Source organism: Poecile atricapillus, chromosome Z (assembly GCF_030490865.1).
Source record: "Poecile atricapillus isolate bPoeAtr1 chromosome Z, bPoeAtr1.hap1, whole genome shotgun sequence".
Classification (NCBI taxonomy): Eukaryota; Metazoa; Chordata; class Aves; order Passeriformes; family Paridae; genus Poecile; species Poecile atricapillus.
Window position 1 is genome coordinate 29,221,357 of NC_081289.1, and position 19,459 is coordinate 29,240,815.

The 19,459-nt window shown below is 45.0% G+C and overlaps 1 protein-coding gene across 1 annotated transcript; it reads right to left on the reverse strand.

Moving 5' to 3' along the window:
- Nucleotides 1-931: 931 nt before the first annotated feature.
- LOC131592693 (WD repeat-containing protein 91) lies at nt 932-19,377 on the reverse strand. Its single transcript, XM_058864376.1, has 15 exons — nt 19,196-19,377; nt 17,385-17,564; nt 16,196-16,403; nt 15,305-15,387; nt 13,039-13,163; nt 11,085-11,262; nt 10,658-10,816; nt 8,412-8,611; nt 7,824-7,974; nt 6,272-6,366; nt 5,780-5,948; nt 4,966-5,074; nt 3,435-3,547; nt 2,503-2,700; nt 932-1,569 (listed from the first exon to the last, which is right to left on the reverse strand). The coding sequence occupies exons 1-15, from the start codon at nt 19,316-19,318 to the stop codon at nt 1,405-1,407; spliced, it is 2,256 nt and encodes a 751-aa protein (XP_058720359.1). The 5' UTR covers nt 19,319-19,377; the 3' UTR covers nt 932-1,404.
- Between the last annotated feature and the right edge of the window lie 82 nt (nt 19,378-19,459).

Here is a 19,459-nt window from a genome sequence, read left to right on the forward strand (position 1 = left end):
GGCTCTCATTTGAGAGCTCTCTCAACTCTTGGACTAACCCTCGGAGTTCCTGAAGCCAGTTTGAAGTCAGCACTGGCTTTGAGGAGACATTAGCTCACACTGGCATGAAGAGGAGCTGCACCATTAGTATCACACAGCACTGAGGTGGAAACCCTGTATTTAGATGTCAATCTGGCACAGGACCTGTTAATCTTGGAGGCCTTTGACACGGAAGGTGGGGTTACGTGAGTGTAGTCAGCAGGAGCAAGTTGCTCCATGGACAACAGATACCTGTAGCATGAATAAGCCTGTAGTGAGGATTTCAGCATCCAGCAGTGTTGCCCTTGAACAGCTGTCCATGAGGATGGCTATCCATATGGTTCATGAATGGCTGTTCATTTTCCAGCAGTGTGTGCTCTGCCAAGGAACAACAGTACCATAAGCTCCCAAAACAGGCCAAGGACATAAGCAGCAGAAAGCTCCATGGCAATGTATAAGCAGATGAAATGTATCTGCTGAGTCCATTCAAAGACTATGCAATACCTGAGCACAGCACTTGCCCTGGTGATTGGGGCCTTAGGGGGAGAAACAGCTCCAGTGACAAGAGAGCCCTATACAGGGCCAGACTGGTCTTGGTCTCCCTCCCCCTATCCACCATCAGGTAGCTGCTAGACGTTATGTAGCTTCTGAACTCCAGCACAAGTATTTCAAAGACTGATTCAGGATTTCTGCTCTGGCTGCTAGCAGATACCTATGGCAAGGTAACACAATACATCAAAGTAAATGCAGTTGTTTTTGTTCCTGGATGTCTGGTTCACCCTGGTGTGTATGTCTAGTGCTGGAAGCACCTGGTGAAAACATAAGGGCTTTTTTGCATGCAGGAGATTTGGCATATCACTGCACTCACCACCGTCCATGTTTTGCAGCAACTGCTTAACAAAGCATAGAGTTCAAATGCAAGGGAATATTTTCTTTTTATGGAAAAAACAAATAAAAACAAACTAACAAAATCATAACAACAAATGTTATACCCAAAGAGCACTCTGGTTTCTTATCAGCCTTTCCAGTTTGAGTCATCATCATGCACTGTGCTGCCTCATGCTTGCTTCCTCCAGCCTCACCTTCTTCTGCAGAACCCTGACGTGACCACAGCCTTTTAGCCACGTGCTACTCAAGACTCCCTAACAGAGGGAAGTCCAGCTGCCACAATGGATTAGTGGAGACTTATTTTTCAGTGCTGCCACTGATCCAGTTCCATACTGGCATTCTGTTGCACAGTGGTTTGGCAAACATATTTATCAAGAGGCAAAAGCTACAATGAGAAGAGGGACTTTGCTTTGCCTTCTCTCCCATGCAGTTTGTTCCTGTGAGTTAACACTGGTTTTGTCAAGTCTATTGCGCTTTCCCCCTTCAGTGGTGTCCAGGTTAAGACTTTTGAGCCAGTAAGGTTGTTAATTTAATTTTCCCATCCATAGAAGCAGTGAGGCAGGTCCCGCAGTCCATGGCAGTGCTCCAATCCACTGTGACAACAGGAGCTCGGTGTCCTCCCAGGGAAAGGCAGCTCTCCAGAACCTTTTCCTCACCATTTAACTAAAAAGAAGGAAAGTGTAAGACTTTAAGGAAGTATGTTTCTGCAGCGGGGGCAATGCACCAAACAAGACAAGCCAAAGCCTGATAAAGACTCTGTATCTCTAAGAGCATGCATAAGTAAGCAGAAAATCAGAGAGATACTGAGATGTGTGTAGCACAGACAAGAAAGGGAGCTTCCAGTCTCACTACAGAAGCACGTGTTCTCAAGCAGCTCAACTTTTGACATCAGCTGAACTGCAGTAATTGAACAAGGCAGGCTAAGAGCATAGTGCTCTTAGCTTCTGATGAGAAGCACATGAGCCTAAACTATAGCTCATTCTTAGTTCAGGTGCTCTACAGTGCCCCAGATGCAAAGTAAAAATTCCATCTAACCTGCCTTGCAAAAGCATGGACATGTGATCAGTAACACTTGTTACTGAAGCACAGAAATTTGGGCACTCAGAACCATTGAGCCTTACCCTTCGTTTGATTTTAGTACAGAGTAAGGGAAGAGAATCAGGCTGGGTCTAACAGAGAATCTAGCAGGTATCTATCTATCTATCTATCTAGAGAATCTAGAGAATTCTAGCAGGTACAGAGGGCAGATTGAACATGAGCACCAGTCAACAACCATACATTTTACATTGAACTGGCATGCATCCATATATTAGAAAACTAATTAAAACTTTATCCGAGGCACTTGGACACTAAAAACTAAGCTTTAAGAAGGAGCACAAATACTCCAGCTATAGGACCCAAACACTTGCTGTACACCACACACTGCCGTACACCACACACTGCTAAAATGCACAGTGTGAAACTGAGCAGTAACTTTGACAGAGCAAGGATGGGTACCTGCTGCTTAAGAACTTCCAGAGGCTGCTGTTGCACCCTTGTAATCAACAGGAGCCATATGGATACTTAAGAGTACTCCCCTCCACTTCTCAGACTTACCTTAAAAATTACTCCCCCAGTAGAAGAACACGTCAACATGTAATTGCCCTCAGAGTCAAAAGCAAAAAGCCGTCCTCGTGGGAACTGGACTTGCTTGTAGCCACTGTACCCAGACAGAATAAAAGGACCTGTAGCTTCTCTGGGAAGGTCATACTCAGACACCTTCAATCCGCTTTTATGGATATTCCACTGAATAAACTAGAATGAGAAAAAGAGATGACAAAAGTCTAAAATGAAATTAACTGGGATGCAAATAGAGTTGCCTTTTTTTGCTTTTAAGCAAAAAAGTGGGTATTCCTCACAAACAGAAGATGGCATTTTAGCATCTATATCTAAGTGGCTATATTAATAAAACACAGGCTGCAAAGGCTGTAAGAGTGCCTTCTATCCAGACTAAGATATGCCCTGCCTTCCTCAAGCACTACTACCTATGTGTCCTTCCATACTGCATGCAGTATGCTGGTGAGAACTTGCTCAACTCCTCAGCCAAGGTCTCTCTCTGAGCCACACTTCTACTGCTGAAAACTGAGGAACTGCAGAAATTGAAGTGTTTATTATAAACAACAGGGAGCTGCTGACAAGATTTATGCAAAGTGGTCAAGGATGTGCTTCCCTGTGAATTCCAGATCTCAAATGTAGTGATCTCAGAGGCAGAGAAAGGTCATCCTTACATGGACTATCTAGGAAAGGGATGTCACAAACAGTAGGATTCGCACACAAGGTCCACGACAGCTCCAACTATTGACACATTTTTTCAGCCACTCTCTCTGCAGATTGTATGGAGCACAGTGGTACCGCACACCTAAGATGGCAGTTAGCAGTCCACATTTCCAGAATCTGAGAGTATTTTTACAATTGTTTCCACCATATGGAGAAGACTCCAGAAGTGATCTCTCTGCCAGTTGACCAGCAGGAGGTCATCCACAGCCTACCTTGCCATCCTCGCCTATGCTGTAGACTGTGTTCTCATCATAGCTGAACTCGACGGAGTAGACTTCCCCATCATGTGCCTTCCAGCTCATGGCGCACTCATGCTGCTGCATATCTGAGGGGAGAACCAGTACCGAACACTCCTCATACTCACACAGAGCTCAGGTGAAGAGAGGGAGGCCTTTTATGTTCCTGAGGTCTCGGTGACAGCCCTCCAAACCAGCCAGGGGGAGCCCAATCCAGTCCCAGCACCCTGTGCCTATACTCCCGCTTTCACTTTGGCCACAAAAATCATTGTCTATAACTATTCGACTTCACAGGGCTGCTCGCATGCTCACTGTCAACTGCAGGCATTCTGCATCCAAGCACCACTGGCACTCCTCCTCCCTCCCTTGTTATCCTACCCATCCTCCAAGCTGCTGACAGCTCTGTCCTCCCAAAGACCTGGGACTGCTGCCTGCACCTGTGCCAGAAGCAGATTCCCCATTCAAAGGTAGGAGGCCTGAACTGCCTTTATTGCAAGGACAGGCTGAAGAGGACAAAAACATGAGAAACAGAAATTGTTCCAAGGAGGGGGACTGATGTGAAGCCCTTGCATTTAAATGGATGGTCTCACATTAATTGCTTTCCTCACAACTCAGCTGCTACTTGGCACAGCACAAGACCACTTGGCTTAAGGGGAAATTCACTCTCCTCTTCAGCAGAAGAGAAACAACAAATCCAGCAGCATTACCAGGGTCTCCAGCCAATGTCTTCCAGAAAAAGGCTATGTCAATTCACTCCTGAGAGCTCCTGTGGAGACAATAGCTTCCACCTTGGTCTCCAAGCCTATCCTACAGCTGCCTCCCTGCTAAGGGCATCCAGATGAGGACTAGTGGCCACCTCACTACTCAGTTTCACAGGAACATTTAAGTTAGAAAAGACCTCCAAAATAATCAAGCCCAGCTGTTACTTTAACACTGCCAAGTGTACCACTAAACTATATTCATAAGTGCCAAATCTGTAACATCTTTTAAATACTTCCAAGGATGATGACTCCAGCACTTTCCCAGGCAGCCTGCTCCAGTGCTTGACAATCCATTTGAGGACAGAAGTTTCCCTAATATCCATTCTAAATCTCCCCTGATTCAGCTTGAGACTGTTTCCTCCTGTCTGATCCCTTGTTACCTGGGAGAAGAGACTGACCACCACCTGGCTACAACTTCCTTCCAGGAAATTGTGGAAAGAGTAAGGTGTCCCCTCAGTCTCCTGTTCCCTAAGTTAAAGAACCCCAGCTCCTGCAGCCGTTCCTCACGTGCTCCACACCCTTCACCAGCTTTGGTTCTGTTCTTTGGATACACTCCAGCCCCTCAGTGTCTTTCACATAGTGGGGGCCCAAAAGTGAACAAAGTTTGAGGTGCAACCTCAGCAGTGCCAGGTGCAGGGGGACAATCACTTCCCTCGTCCTGCTGGCCACACCACTTGTGACACAAGCCCAGATGCCAGTCCTGGCATCACAGCTGGCTATCAACCCCAGGTCCCCTTCCACCGTACCAAAGAGACGAACAATCCCATCTGCAGCCCCGGTGACCAGAAGGTTGCCATTGTGGTTGAAGGCTGTGCAGTTAATAGCAATGGGCTCAGGCTCCAGGGAGAACTGCAGCTGGAAGGGAAAATCTGCATTAATGCTGAGAAATGGACCTCGGGGTGCTGAAAAGATGAACTCCAGGGGAGGGAAGAAAGAAAGGAAGAAAGAAAGAAAGAAAGATGGTATTTAGTAACAAGAACTCTGGTTTGGAGCCCTACACCTTTAATGACTACAGACTTCAAGGTCTGGCAGCAGCATTTTACTGTCACACTAAACCAGCAATTCACCTCAGCCAAGCTTTCTTGGCCATAGCCTCAAGGTTGCAAAACCAGCTTCTGGCAGGCATTAGCTTGAGTATGTTGCTTTCTCCTACATATCAGGGACAGCACTTCACTTAAAAACATGGAAGGCAAGGGCAAGAGCAGCAACAAAAACCCTTCAGTACAGCTCAACTGGAGAAAGCTTAAGCAAAGCATCATTCAATTCATTTGGGATATTTCCAGTCACAAACTGTGCAGCCAGGATAAAAACAAGGCCATGGACTATTCTGAAGATTTCCTCAGAAAAACCCCAACACACCAATAAAACAAAAAAACTTCACCCAATCCAGCAGCTACTTATATAATTTATTTTTATCCTGACAGAGGGGAAAGGAGGAAGGAGGAAAAAGAAGGGTGTTGAAAAGAAAATCAGCAATATTTAGAAAGAGGGCTCCTACACATTGAAACAGAAGACATTCTCAGCAAGCACACTGAGAAAGGAAAGAAACCCAGCAAGTACCTGCTGCTTCATTGTCTTAGTGTCCCACAGTAGCAGCTTCCCAGGAACTTGGTTCATGCTTTTGCCCCCAGAGTTGATTGCTGAGAAGTCAATGTGGGAGACGAGGCTCTGGGCTGCTGCAGAGCAGACAAAGGAGGCGCCACTTGGGCTGCAGGCAAGCGAGAGGATCCTGAAACACAGGCACATGGTCTGAACCTCTCTCTTGCAGATGCTTCAAGCAAAACACTCACCTACGAGCTCTCCCATTAAGACCCCACAAGACAGGGCACTCTGTGAAAGAGGGCAGGATTCATGTGCTTAGTTTTTGAGTGCCTCCCATTTAACTGGGCAGTTTTGTTTTATGCTCAGGCAAGGACTGCCCTCTAGATGAAGACTGGATAGTCCTGCAGTTGCAGAAAAGCAGCGGCAACATTGAGATATTCACTATTAAAATCAACACCATTGATTTACATTTATTTACATTACTTCTAAAAATCAGTATTCCAGAGTTACCTGGGCATGTCTTCATCAATGCTGATTTCGCAGAGATTCTTCTTTGCTTCTGTGTCATAAAGACGAACCGTCCCAACCCCACTGCCAAGCAATAGCTTGAAACCAGCAAGGAAATAGATTGAAAGAGTGTGAGTGAGCAGTACAATGATGCTGGCCAACAACCACCAAGACTTAGTAATTTTTTTTTTCTATTTATGCATTCAGACTAAATATTGCTCCATTATGGTACATCCTGTCTTCCTGTGCAATCACACCGAGAAGGACTACCTCAAAGCCACAGAAGTCAGAGTAAAAACCCTGCTTCCCAGAAAGAAAAAGATCTAATAGGCCCCAAGGTGGGATGAACACCGCCTTCCAGGTCATGGCTCAACCCTATAGGATGCAAAACATGTATGGAGTCTCAATATCTAGGGGTCCAAGGAAAGAGAAGCTTACGATTGTTAACTGTGTGCTAAAGAGAAATATCAAGCCAACTCCTTTCACCCCAAAGAGCTCACACGTGCTTTATCAGTGGTGTTACACTTCCAATTAAAATTTAAGTCATGGAGAGATGCATTATAAAAGAAAATTGAGCAAGCCAGATCTTTGTCACTTCAGTGCCTAATTTGCTGGTGAATCCTACATGTATTTCAGAATGAAGAATCTTTCTGTTAGCAAGAAGGAAATAAATTCCACAAAGCAGAAGAAACATCAACACAACAAACAAAGCACAACAACTGCATCAACAACTTGCTTTCTAAAAGCAAAAGAAGATACAAGCTGTAGCACCAGCTCTTCACAGGTGGCATTTTGGGGTTAGCAAGCCACACACTGTCAGTGCCAAAATTCAAAAAATACTGCCTCATTTGCAGGCCAGCCTTCTCATACAGCCCTGTATCTGCCAAGGGAGGGCATGGAACACTAGCAACAGTTTTAGGACTCAAAGGAATGCATATATTTTAAGGTTCCTCTCTAGTAACAGAACTAGAGAAAAAGGGATATAGGAAACATTTAAACTGCCGTGTTATTTAAACAAGCTCCAAGCTCCTTATGCACACACAAACCCTCAGCTCCTACGACACCAGTCTAAAAGTGGCCATGGAGCTTTTTTCACACCTGCACAAGTAAAATGCCACCCCTGCAACCCTGTTTACCCTCCTCTGTTGCTGGCTCAGGGTATGAGTAAAGCTCCACAGCTCTCTGCTGCAGGCCTCCCACAGGCTGTTGTACTCAGTTGCCTCTGCCTGTCTTTACAAGTTGCTCTGTGATCTGTGTGGAGACAGGCATTTCTCTCAAAGGCACTACTTCTATCCAGCAGCTGTACCCACACTGCAGCTTGGGAATTTCCGTTTCAAGGCAAGTGGTGGTGAACTCCTTGCTCAATACAGAGTGTACATTCCCCACTCTAGTTCTTCCTAGACCCTAGAGGCTTTGGTTCCCTGTTTCCCACTAAAAGTGGAAACTAACTGCTGCCCCAGTCTTATCCACAGCACAGCTGTCTAGAAGTGAATGTGCAACACGTAGCAACACAGCCCCAAATCATCTGCTGTGCTTCCACACGCGGACTACTCACCAGCCGATCGCGCTTGGTGGCCCATTCCAGGGACAGCAATGGAGATTTGGAAATGGATGAAGCTTTTGTTTGCATTATGGGGTTAAAAGACCAGACTTTGATGACCCCATCCACATCCAAGCTGGCCACCCTCCGTCCAGAACAATCAACCCTGTGTGTAGAATGAAACTGATGGGATATTTTTCTCCCTCAAATTCTCAGATGCAACCCACTAATCCTTCCTTTCCTGGCCACACACCAGTTCCTTCTGCAGAAATTAGAACTTCTTTGCACCGCTTCCTGCTCCCTTCACAGTAATTGGCACAACGAACTGCACTAAGCCCCAGACACAAAGCATAATGCCCTTAAGCAATACCTGCTTTCCAAGGGAGTTTCTTCCTGGCTAGCATTGCCCAGTCACAAAAATCTCTGTCCATTCTCACTGCACAAGCTACATGCTATTTTCAGTCACACTGACTAGACTGCCCTACAACTGAGAGTACATGTCCACTGTGCTGGACAGAATAGAGGCTGGGAGAAAGAGGTCAGACACAGCTGATCCTGCTGCAGAGGCCTCTACAAGACAGCTCTCTTCTGCCAGTGCATTACCTGCAGTACATGATGGATGAATGGTGCTCCCCATACTCCTCCTGGCTCAGGACGATGAAAGGCTGTTCCTGCCGAACCCCCACAGCCTCTGCACTGCTGCCAGGCATTTTGGTTGAAGTCTCTGTTTGCTCAGCATGCAGCTCTGAGCATGGTTCTGCCTCAGCTATGTTAGTATCTGTTTTCTTCTCAGCACTTTGGCCCTGAAGGAAGAAATCCTGTGTGAAATACAAGGAAGCAGCTCCATATCAAGCTCCTCAGCTACCCCAGCCTGCTGGGAGAAAAAAAAAAAAAAAAAAAGAAGCTGCAACAAAATAGAAGCATTGTCAGCCCACTGTTCTGCCAGGGACCTTTCTGAGTACAAGGACCATGTGTTGCACAATTGCACTATTTAATATGACCTGCTTAGTTGTCATGGGTGGGATGACAGTCCCTTACATCCCACTCCATGTGCCCAGCTCTACACTTTTCTGTAAGAATTAAAATAACCACAACATTTCTAGCATACCTCAGCCAATATCAGAGGCCCATTTACATGCCATTAGAGCACAGATTCACAAGTAAATTAACATATTTCAAGAAATTCCTGCATTCAGCAATATAAGTTAAGTCTGTATAATATGCAGCTCAGCAAACTTGCACAAAAACTTGGCTCTCAAGCCCCAGTGTATGGATTATTTTCATTTGCCAGAGATTTAGATTGTGCACACTGAAGCCACCACTGCAGCCAACTGACTGATGACAACAGTAGAGCTGACACATGAGTCCAAAAGCTTAAAACCCTATTTGACAGGGCAAACAGAACAAATGGAGTGTTAGAAGGTGACAGTATCTGGATGAGACAAGAGCTACACTGCAGAAATATTTGGAAGCAGCTTAGCCTTCCCTTGCCACCAGAAGTTGAACAAGAAGCAGATACAGCACATAAGGTGGTAAATCATCTGCAAGCATTCTTTTGATAAACCATCCTCTGAACATTAAGTGTCCCCAAAACGGTACTGGTGGTTATGAATTCCTGTTCTGTCCAGCACATGCTTGACTAATGTACAGTAGCTTATCATCAGGACCAATGGATCAAGCACTGCATAATCAAATCATCTGAAATCAGAGCTGGAAAAGATTGGGAAATAAATACAAGAATTATTCTGCTGGTTAATGTGGGGAGGCAACAACCAGTGAGTAACACCAGTGTGAAAGAAACAGTGCCACCTTTCAGTTTCCTTTTTTCTCATATGCTTAATACAAAAGAAAGTTAAGAGTATCAAGCTTCCCCAAGAGCACAAGGACCAATCTTTAGACAGCCCAAAAATCACTGCCCTAACCTGGGATAATGTAGAAAAATTAAAGTCAAATGAAACTTACTGGGAAATCAGGCTTTGCAATTTTCCAACCAATGCTGAAAGTGTTTTAGATGAACCATGAATAAAAAGTCCTCTCAAGGCCTTGAATGATGAGTGATAGAGGAACATCTCTTTAACCTCCCACACACAGAACTGTCACACACTGACCAATGGGCAACAGTCCCTCAGCACTGTCTCTCCACAAGGCACAATGTCTCATGCAGACAAAACAACAGCAGCTGAGATGCTGCCTGTGCTCTGTATTTTTTGACAACATGGCTTCTGAAAGCCAGACAACACACAGGTGAACAGAAATAGTGTGGTGACCTTCTGCAGTTAAAATCCAGGACACAGTTTTATTCTTTCATTAGATTTTAAAGCAGGGCATACCACCAGGCAAAACTGTGACAATAAAGTACAAAAAGCTCCAAAAAGCAAATGTTGCTAGGAAAGCAACTTCCATTCCTATCAAGGAAAGTTTTCTATTAGTTTTCACTGCCCCACACAAAGCCTGCAAAAATCAACATAAGAACCTACAGGAAGAGAATTCACTTTGGCTGGATGAGTGAGCCAAGTTCATTACCACTGAGGAATGGGGATTTTAACAAGGTAGTTGAACACAACCATTAAAAGCAAATGCAACGTTAATGAAGCCTCAGCAGCAGGCTGCTGAAAAACATGGAGACAAAAGACAGCTCTTCTTCCATTTGAAATGCCAATACTGATTAACTTGCCGGGACACAGAAATAAACCAAGTGCAGAAGGAGCTGATTATCTACAGACCTTCACCTTTGATACAGTTATTTCTGCCCAGCAATTCCAAAGCCTAAAGGAAACACTTGCATTTGTTTTACCACTTAGTTTTACAGCTATACAAGCCTTCTGCTTCCCAGCCTTGCAGTGCAGTACCTGGAAGGTCCCTTTTGACAACAGTTCCTTCCTTTCTTTCCCATGCTCTTGCAAGCGCTTCTGCCGCTGCTGCAGGGAACTGGACTCGCCCGCCCCCAAACCACTGAAGTGGCTCTTCCCGTCCTTACAGCTCACTGTTCCTTCTTTTCCTTTGGCACTCTGGAAGGCAGAGAAGTGATTGGGCAAAGTTATGCTTCCAGTAGGGTGCAGAACAAATAGCAAAAGAAGGAGAAAAGCAACCAAGCACCTGCACGGGCTCCACAAGCTCTTAGAAGATAATAGCTGTTCTTGTGCTACATTCAAGCCCAGCATACATTTGCAAGGCAGGAAAGGACTTTTAATTTTTCAGGTGGAAGCAAAAGCTTGGAGCAGTGCCATGCTGCAAGTTAACTCCTTGGAGACTGAGCAGCTTTCAGTCAAGAATTACCTGGTGATTTGTGGGCTCTTTCTTCCCTAGCAGCATACTGCCAGTCTGCACTGAAGAAGCCCCACTTGAATGGGTTGGTCTGGAAGGGCCCTTTTTACTTTGGGAGAGAAAAGAGGACAGAAAGCCTCCCCGGGACTGAAGAGAATGTGCTGTACTCCTCTGATTGCAGGTCATATCACTAATGAAAAAAACAAAACACCACCAAATAGAGTATGCAAATGTAGTGAGGCAACTTGATCAAAGACCACCCAGTTAGTGAAGTGGCAGTTGTCTGAACAACTAGAAGACGGATGTTCGTTTCCAAGCCAGTGCACCACTACTGTGTAGTAAAAAACTACTGGAAAATATCCTGTTAGTGCCTAGAGCAGGTCATTATAGTCACTGTAACCAAAATCTCACTTCTCAAAAATGCCACTGAGATAGTGAGCTCAAACTGTTGCTGAATCCCCTTGTAGCCTTAAACTCCTTCCACTGCATCTGGTTTGTTTAGAAAAAACCCTAACGGAAAGGCAGGGGAATTCAGAATTCTGTAGAACTTACTTAGATGTGACTCCTAATTCAAAGCATAAAACAGAACTACTTTGAGAGACATTCAGCATCCAATATTTCACTGAACACCATTTGATAATCAACAAATCATGTTTAACAATTATACAGCACAGGCCCTCAATATCTCAAAATTCAGACCCAAAGAAAATAAGAGAGCTACAGCCCATTTCTATGATTATAAACACCTCCCTTCTCAGTCCACATTGCCAAGAGCAGCAGCTGCTTCCCAGAACATAACTGTCTGACCTCACTCTGCTACAGCTTCCTCTGAGAGCAGAGTGGCAGCAAGGGCAAGGAGAATACAATAATCCTCACTATCTCTATCCACTCTTCAACGATGGAACTGGTCTGCCAAAGATGGGCTTTGGCTTAAGCAGAGACATGAAAATAAGCAACCAGAACTGGCCCCCAGACTAAGAGACAAGTTGCACATGCAAGAAAGGCCACTTCTTAGGCAAGCTTTTCTAATTTAAATGGACAAAAATAAATACAAACAATTTTGTCAAACATTTTGTCAAATGGACAAAAATAACTAAATTACCTCATCCCTCATATCACACTCCTCCATACACACAGATAGCATCAGGGCTTTCCACACAGTTAAAAAAAACATATCACAAACTAAACTCTGTAGCCTGTCCTGTGCAAAGACTGCAAAGCACTTATCAAGGTAGTTGAATAGACACTTAAGTCTATTTAATCAGTCAAAATTTAGGTTAGAACATTTTGTGTGTGGTACCTGCAACAACTTCTATCTGTCACTGGATAATTTAATCAATCCTATTCCTGTCCTGGGATAAAAAATAACAGTTAAAGAGGTTGTCTCAACTGTGTATGTTGCCTAATTTCCAGAGACAGGCACAAAGTACAGGTAGCTATAAAATGCACATTTAACTGCAGCAAATTCATGGGGAATTCTGTGCATAACTGAACCTCACAGAAGAGAAGCTCCTCTTCCCTTGACTTTGCAAAAGCAAGAAAACATCCCTGTGTAACAAGAATCCCTTTGGGTCATACAGTAACAGTATCTACAAAACAACACAGGGCATTCACCTATGGCACTGCAGGCACTCAAGTAAATTGGAATCAAGAGACAATCCATTTCATTTGAGCAATACTGCAGGTACTGCATTGCTACAGTGCCCTAGATGCCCAGAACACCTTGGTGCAATGCTGACAGCAGAGCAGAATCACTTCCATGTGTGCTTGGGATCTCACTGGTTTGCAAGAACCTCCCAAATGACGGGAGAGTCACCCGTCATGAATTCTATTACACCTACTTAGCTCACCATAATTTCTGCACTGAATCCCAGGGCAAGGGGCTTGGAAATGACCCTCCAGGAACCTCTCTGACCCAACAAAAGCAGCAGAGCCTGTCCCCAGCTCTTCTCCTGAAGGCACTCACAGTTCAGAGTCCCCTAGTCGATCCATGTTGGCCACATATGCAGGCAACTTGTGATGCATAACTGTTTGTTCCACCTCCAGTTCCTCTTTCTTCACGCGGGAGGACTCAGCCTGCAGAGCAAACAGCTACAACAGGAGAAGAGAGCCAAGTGAACACAGGGTCACTGAGATTCACCTCCTTCCCACTCACTGAAGCTGTTTACTCCTTTTATTTCAACAGCTCTAGAAGGGTGGAGAAGGAAAAAAGTTGCTCTGACCAGCCTAGCACCACATTAGCCCAATTAGTCAAAACAATCAGTACCTTACACACATGAAACTGGAGCCTACTTAAAACCCTTCACGCCTCTCCTGGGCTGTCACTGTGGGGACATTAGTGGTGCTGGGAAACAAGAGCTGGGCAGGGCAGAGCTTACCAGTCCCTCTCCATGCTGGCGGTTTGAGGCCAGGGCACTGCAGGCACGGAGCCCACAAGGTAATCTTCTTCCCACAGCCAAGGGTTTGCTGAACTGGCAGGGTACACCAAGATCAGTGAAACCAGGTCACCCTGAAATCCAGCTCCATACTCTGTGCAACTCCTTCCCAAGCATGACAGTGAGATTAATCCCCACATTATGGAGAAAGAAAACCCATCTTTTTTTCCCTTTAGCAGAGAGGAACCTCAGGATGCAGCTTTCTGGAACATATGTGGTTTATGCCTGTGACTCTTACTCACACAAAGAGTTCCTCAGGCTTTTCTGTTTCTGTGCATTTGTTTTTCAGATATATTTATTTTTCTTTTTAACACAGTATTTAAGGAAAGAAAATACAGGAAGAAATATGAGCTTTAGAAATCTACCTTTCTATTTATGTATTTGCATTGTTTCAGCAACATAAAACAAAATCACTAGTTAATTTCAGCTAGCGTAAAATTCAATACTTATTGGCATCCTTTTTTAAAACCTGTATTCTAGAGGTAGCTGGTTCCCCCTCTGACCTGACAAGTTGACTAAAAGGGAAAGTCTAGTTTTACTTCTGTTGATTTGCCAGAAAACTCTTACCCAGTCTGCAAATTATATCAGCCAATGTGCAAAACACAAACCATAGCTTTAGTATGACAAAGTAGAGAATACAAAACTTGAGTAAATAATAGAGCTCTATTTCAAAACATACCTTATCCTCTGTCCCTATTCACTGACCATCTTTGCAGAACCCTCCTGTCAATGTTGACCCACTAACTCCATACACAGTGACAAATCTTGGGTTTTTTCCCCAAGAATTACCTCCTTTTTGAAATAAATTATTTTATTTTACTTAAATTTTTAGGACAGTGTTGAACAGCTATTAAAACAGTACAAACAGGAAACACAACATACAACAATGTTTTGTAACACAGGAGATAAAGCACAAACTTTACTGAAGTATTTATACAGAAAGAGCTTTTCTTGGTATGTTTGAGGAAGTGAAATTAAAGTTCTGCTTGCATGAATAAGCCTTCCTACTCGTATGTGATCAACCACATGTGATCTATAGTTCAGAAAGTTCTTAAACTGCAGATTTTACAAATTTCTCTACTAGAAGTTATACTTGGAAATGACTGACCTGTGTTACACCCTTTCCCTAAGTATCTGCTGATGATACTGTCAAACAAGACATCGAGCTGGGCAACATTTTGAACCAAAAGACCCTTTTAGGTTTAGGGTAAGATCTAGAGCTGAGAAACAGACATTCTCAACATTTCCATCAGCTGATCTAAACTGCTTTAAGTGCACATCAAACATGGTTGAAGGGGCCATGTCAGAAGTAGCAGTTTCTGTCTCTTTGCCAGAATTTACTGCCTGTTTCTATTGCTTCTATTGCTCTATCAGCTAAAATCTGGAAGTGACCAAATAGTATTCACAAAATCATCCATACATCCCTTCCAACCCATTGCATAACTACAACATACACCCTTAACCTGCCACCAGTTTCACCCTGTTTTGACTTCGCAGTGTAACAGAAAAAGAGTTTGTATAGTATTCAATCACCTGTCAGACAGCACAAGGAGGGGAGACAATCACCTCCAGCAGAGGGACAGGAATATCCTAAACACACATTTCACCATATGATCACAACCCAAAGGTTGCTGGAGACAATTGAAAAAGAAATCAAAATAAAACAAAATACTTAAACAATCTGCCTTAGAGTAACTGCACCAAGCAGAACAGTTACAATGTTCTCAGATGGATGGAATCAATCTTACAAAGCTCACATCACACAGTCAGCAGTTCAAGAGCGATCTCAGTTCTGACCTTATGCCGCAACGATTCATTTTCCTCTTGTATGAGACTGCTCCTGAGACATTCAGCTTCAAAGTTCAGTATGACTGGAACTGGTAAGCAATGTTAAAGAAAATCAAGACAGTAACTTGTGTGCACCTGGCTTAATTCTAAAAGCCATAACTCCATACCAGCCATTTATCTGCAAAAATAAAGCTGCCCAGTCCATACAATTAGCAAAAAGCATGTGCATGACCAGAAGATTAGCAACAGCTTAATTACTTAAGTCAATTTTTTGCTTTGCTCTTGCACCAACTATTTTATGTGGACTTTGCAAGGATCTTTAGATTATTTCTTTTCAGAGTCAGAAGTGGAGGGCAAGACAGTACTGCTTTACTGCACCCTTTACTGTACCCCAAAGAAACAGGTCAAGATGAGTTGTATTCCAGCTACAGCATAAGCCTGCCCATCACCAAACAAGTAAGACAGAACTCTGTAGTGTGGGGAAAAAGAAAGTGTTTCTGCCAACAATCAACTGCTCAATTAGAATGAGTTCCAAAGGTAGAAGATGCCAGTACAGTTATGGATTATGACCCAAGGTTGTATGCCTGTTTTGTACTATGTCAAGCAAAAGTAAAACCATTTCAGAACAAGATGTGCACAACATTTTTGGTCACTAGCATCAGGATGATACAGCATCAGCAATGACCACAATTGTTTTCCCCTGGGAATACAATATATTGTCAGATAATTGAGCAGTAACTATTCCAACATCCTCTGGTAAACACTAACTTTCTATTAAGTCTTGGCTGTAAAAAGTCACCTGAAAGCAGGGAGTTCTACAGTACTATATCCTTGGCATGACTGTTGAAAGTGTAACACCAGGGCAAGGGAGATTTAACTATTAGTTGCAAAAAAGGATATGCATGCACTGAAATAAGACGCTCAGGAAGTTGTGCAGAGACACAATGAATGTATCTGCCCACTGGCGTGAGAAATAGGTAGCAAAGGTGGGGTTGGAGTCTGGAGCAGGGAGGAAGGGCAGGACAAACCAATCCTTCCACTCTGCCTGGTTCTGGAGCTCGGAGGCCTGCTTGAGGAAAAACTCTTGCGCCTTGTCATTGCGGCCATTCTGAAACACAGCAAAAAGAACAGGGCTCACACTTCCATTAACGCCACCACGTTAGGTCTAGGAACATTTGCTTTTTCTTATGAACACAACAATTATTTTCACCACCTTGACAAAACAAGTGGATATTTACAGATTCATCAGGAAACAAAAGAATCCCAAATACGCTAGAAGCTTACAAATGCACTTAATCCAACCTTCTTTCTGGTCACCACAATCTTGTTTAAAGGCTGAGACCAGTTGAACCAAACACACTGATTTCCAGTTAAACCAATGCAGAGTGCATTGATATGAGCATTCATACACAGGACCAAAGCACAATCCAAATTACTCAAGTCCACAGCAGATGTAGCTTGAAAATGTTTCCATCTGACACATTATTCAGACAGGACTGTCATACCTCAGGGTAAGCAATGGCAAAATAAACCATGAAAAAACACACTTCTGGAAAGATGCATTCGATTTTGACTCCTCCACCAACACCCAGATCTTCAGTCGGGGAAGAGAACCAAGAAGAATCAAGGGGAGAATATAATCCATTGACTTTCCAGGTTTTGAACAGAAAAATCTCTGTTCCATTTTAAGCTCATTATTTTCTGTTCTATTCGAAGCAAGCAAAAAGGCATTCATTTTCTCTCCCACATTTCTGGTCTGTTCTGGTTTGAACCTCGTGTTCTCTGCCAGTATCTAAGTTAACTGAGCAGGACTGAGCTAGTCCTATCCTTTCTGAGGGAAACCTGTCTTTATATGACTGTATCCTGCACCCAGCTATCCCATGTCTCCCTCTTGCCTGAGTTTCCCTATCCCACACACAAGCTTGTCATGTGAGTCTGCACAAAACTCCACACTACACTCCTGATCACGACACACGAATTGCTTGTTCCTGATCCAGCAGGCCTGGCAGAGGCTCACAAGAGCAGCTTATTCCTTTGCTTTCAGAAACCAGGATCTTTATAAAGTAGAAGCCTAAAAATCAAACACTACCTGAATAGCATGGACAAGGTAGTAGCGGAATAAGCTGGTTTTGAGCTTGTTCACTGTTGGCCGATACACGTCTTCCAAACGGCTGAAAAGGCGTCGGTCCAGATAACTCCAGTAATCCCGCAGGGCAGCCAGATCGTAGCTCTGAACAAACTGCTGCAGCTGGTCCACTATCTTATCCACCTAAAGAGGGCAAAACAGAGAATACTTCAGCCACGTGAGGGCTCTTGAGGCACAAGACTTATTGTAACCTAGTGCTGAGAAGCTTTAACTTCGGAAGTAGTATGGTACAATCCTTATCCATTAGCTGTTTTCTAATCCTGGAAACATTCTGCATTTTGTATTAGCATTCTTCCACTCTGCAGCACATTGCAAATGAAGGAAAAAGAAATATGACAGAGCATAGCCAAACAGCTTTTGACGGAAATATCACATTTTGTTGAACCCAACTGATGTGTTTTTTTGCAAGTAGGCAAAACTTTCTACCTCTTTCAAAAGTCAGTTTATAATAATAATAATAAAAAAGTATTATTTTTAGACTAAAAGGAAAAATACCTGCATTTAGCCAACAGAAAGAACTCAGTTCCGCTCCACTGCAATCTTTGAAATGTGTTTATCTTTAGTAACATCATCTACTAACAGGGCAGGCATAAAATTTTGCAAAAGGATTTTTCTTTTTTGTCATTATGTCTCTTTGGAAATTTTTTCTGCAACATGAATAAGGTGGAATGGTGGTGTGGGAATAGATTTTTTGTTCAGTGGTTTGTGATGGCCAAGACAGTCATAAAAAAAAGAAAAATCTCCATCCTGTATAAAATTAAACTAAGGTTGTTTAATATCTGGTTTACTCTCCCCTCATGAGCCAGTATCTTCGGACATACCCAACTTTTATCTCTGTGGCTTCCTACAGATATAGAAAACTGAAGTTTGTGACCCCAGCAGACCATTCTTGGACAATTCCGATTAAGTCAGCTGTTTGCCGACCTCTACGCATTAGCAAAAGTGCTTTTAAAAAATAAAAGCAACATGCTTTATTAATGATAAAAGTAGTGCTTATATTGCCGGTCAAAGAAAAATCTGACTGCTCAAAGCACTACATTCGGTGCCTAAAACTGTTGCTACAGGAATACAAGCTCACGCGAAGGACTGAAACTCTGTTTTTGAGACTGGCAAATTTTGTGCCTATTTCCACACGTTAGTCAAGGCAGCCGGTACTCAAGACATACAAACTAAAGAGCGGAGCTGCAAAGCTGCCGGATGAAAATCTCATGACCGAGAAAAGATGCAGGCAAAGAAATGCCTTCCTGCCCTCTCGGTCCACGGTTCTCCTCCATTCTTCTCGTCTCGCAGCCGAGAATCCGCTGGCGGGATTCGGACGCAGTGTCCGCGGAGGGCCGGGCTCGCCAGCGGCGCGGGCCGCCTGCCGGGAGCTGCAGCCCCTGGCTCGGAAGGCAGGCGAGGGGATGGAGCCCCCTGTCCTGCGCCGCCGGCGCTCCGGAGCCCAGCGGGAGGGGAGCCTTCATCCGGCTACGGCCCCCGCCCGGAGGCTGCCCGTCCCAGAGCGGCGGCAGAGCGGGCCGGGCGCCCCCGGGACGCGGGGGTCCCGCCTGTGCGGCCGGCCGGGCCCCGGCGCCCAGCCCAGCCCAGCGCACTGGGCCGGGGCTCCAAGGGCTCCCCCCGCCGCCAGGCCCGCTCCCCTCGCCCAGCCCCTGGAGCGCGGAGAGACGCCCGCGGCCCGCCCGGGAACCGCGTCCTCCCCGGGGGGCACCCGCGCCCAGCGCCCCGCCGGGAACGGGGACGCGGTCGCCGCTCACCCGGAAACCCTTCTCCCGGTCCGCCTTGATTTCGGCGTCCAGCTGCTTCAGGGCGGCGGTGAAGCCGCGGAAGAGCAGGTACTCCCGCACCAGCTCGTCCGTGCGCTCCGCTGCCGCCGCCATGGGTGCCCCGCGGCGCCGCCGGCTCCGCCCGCCCACGGGCGGGGAGGGGACGGCCCGGCCCTGCCCAGCGCCAGGGGGACTACAGCTCCCAGCGTGCCATGCGTGCCCTGCCGGCCTCTTGCCCGCCTCATTCCCCCCTCC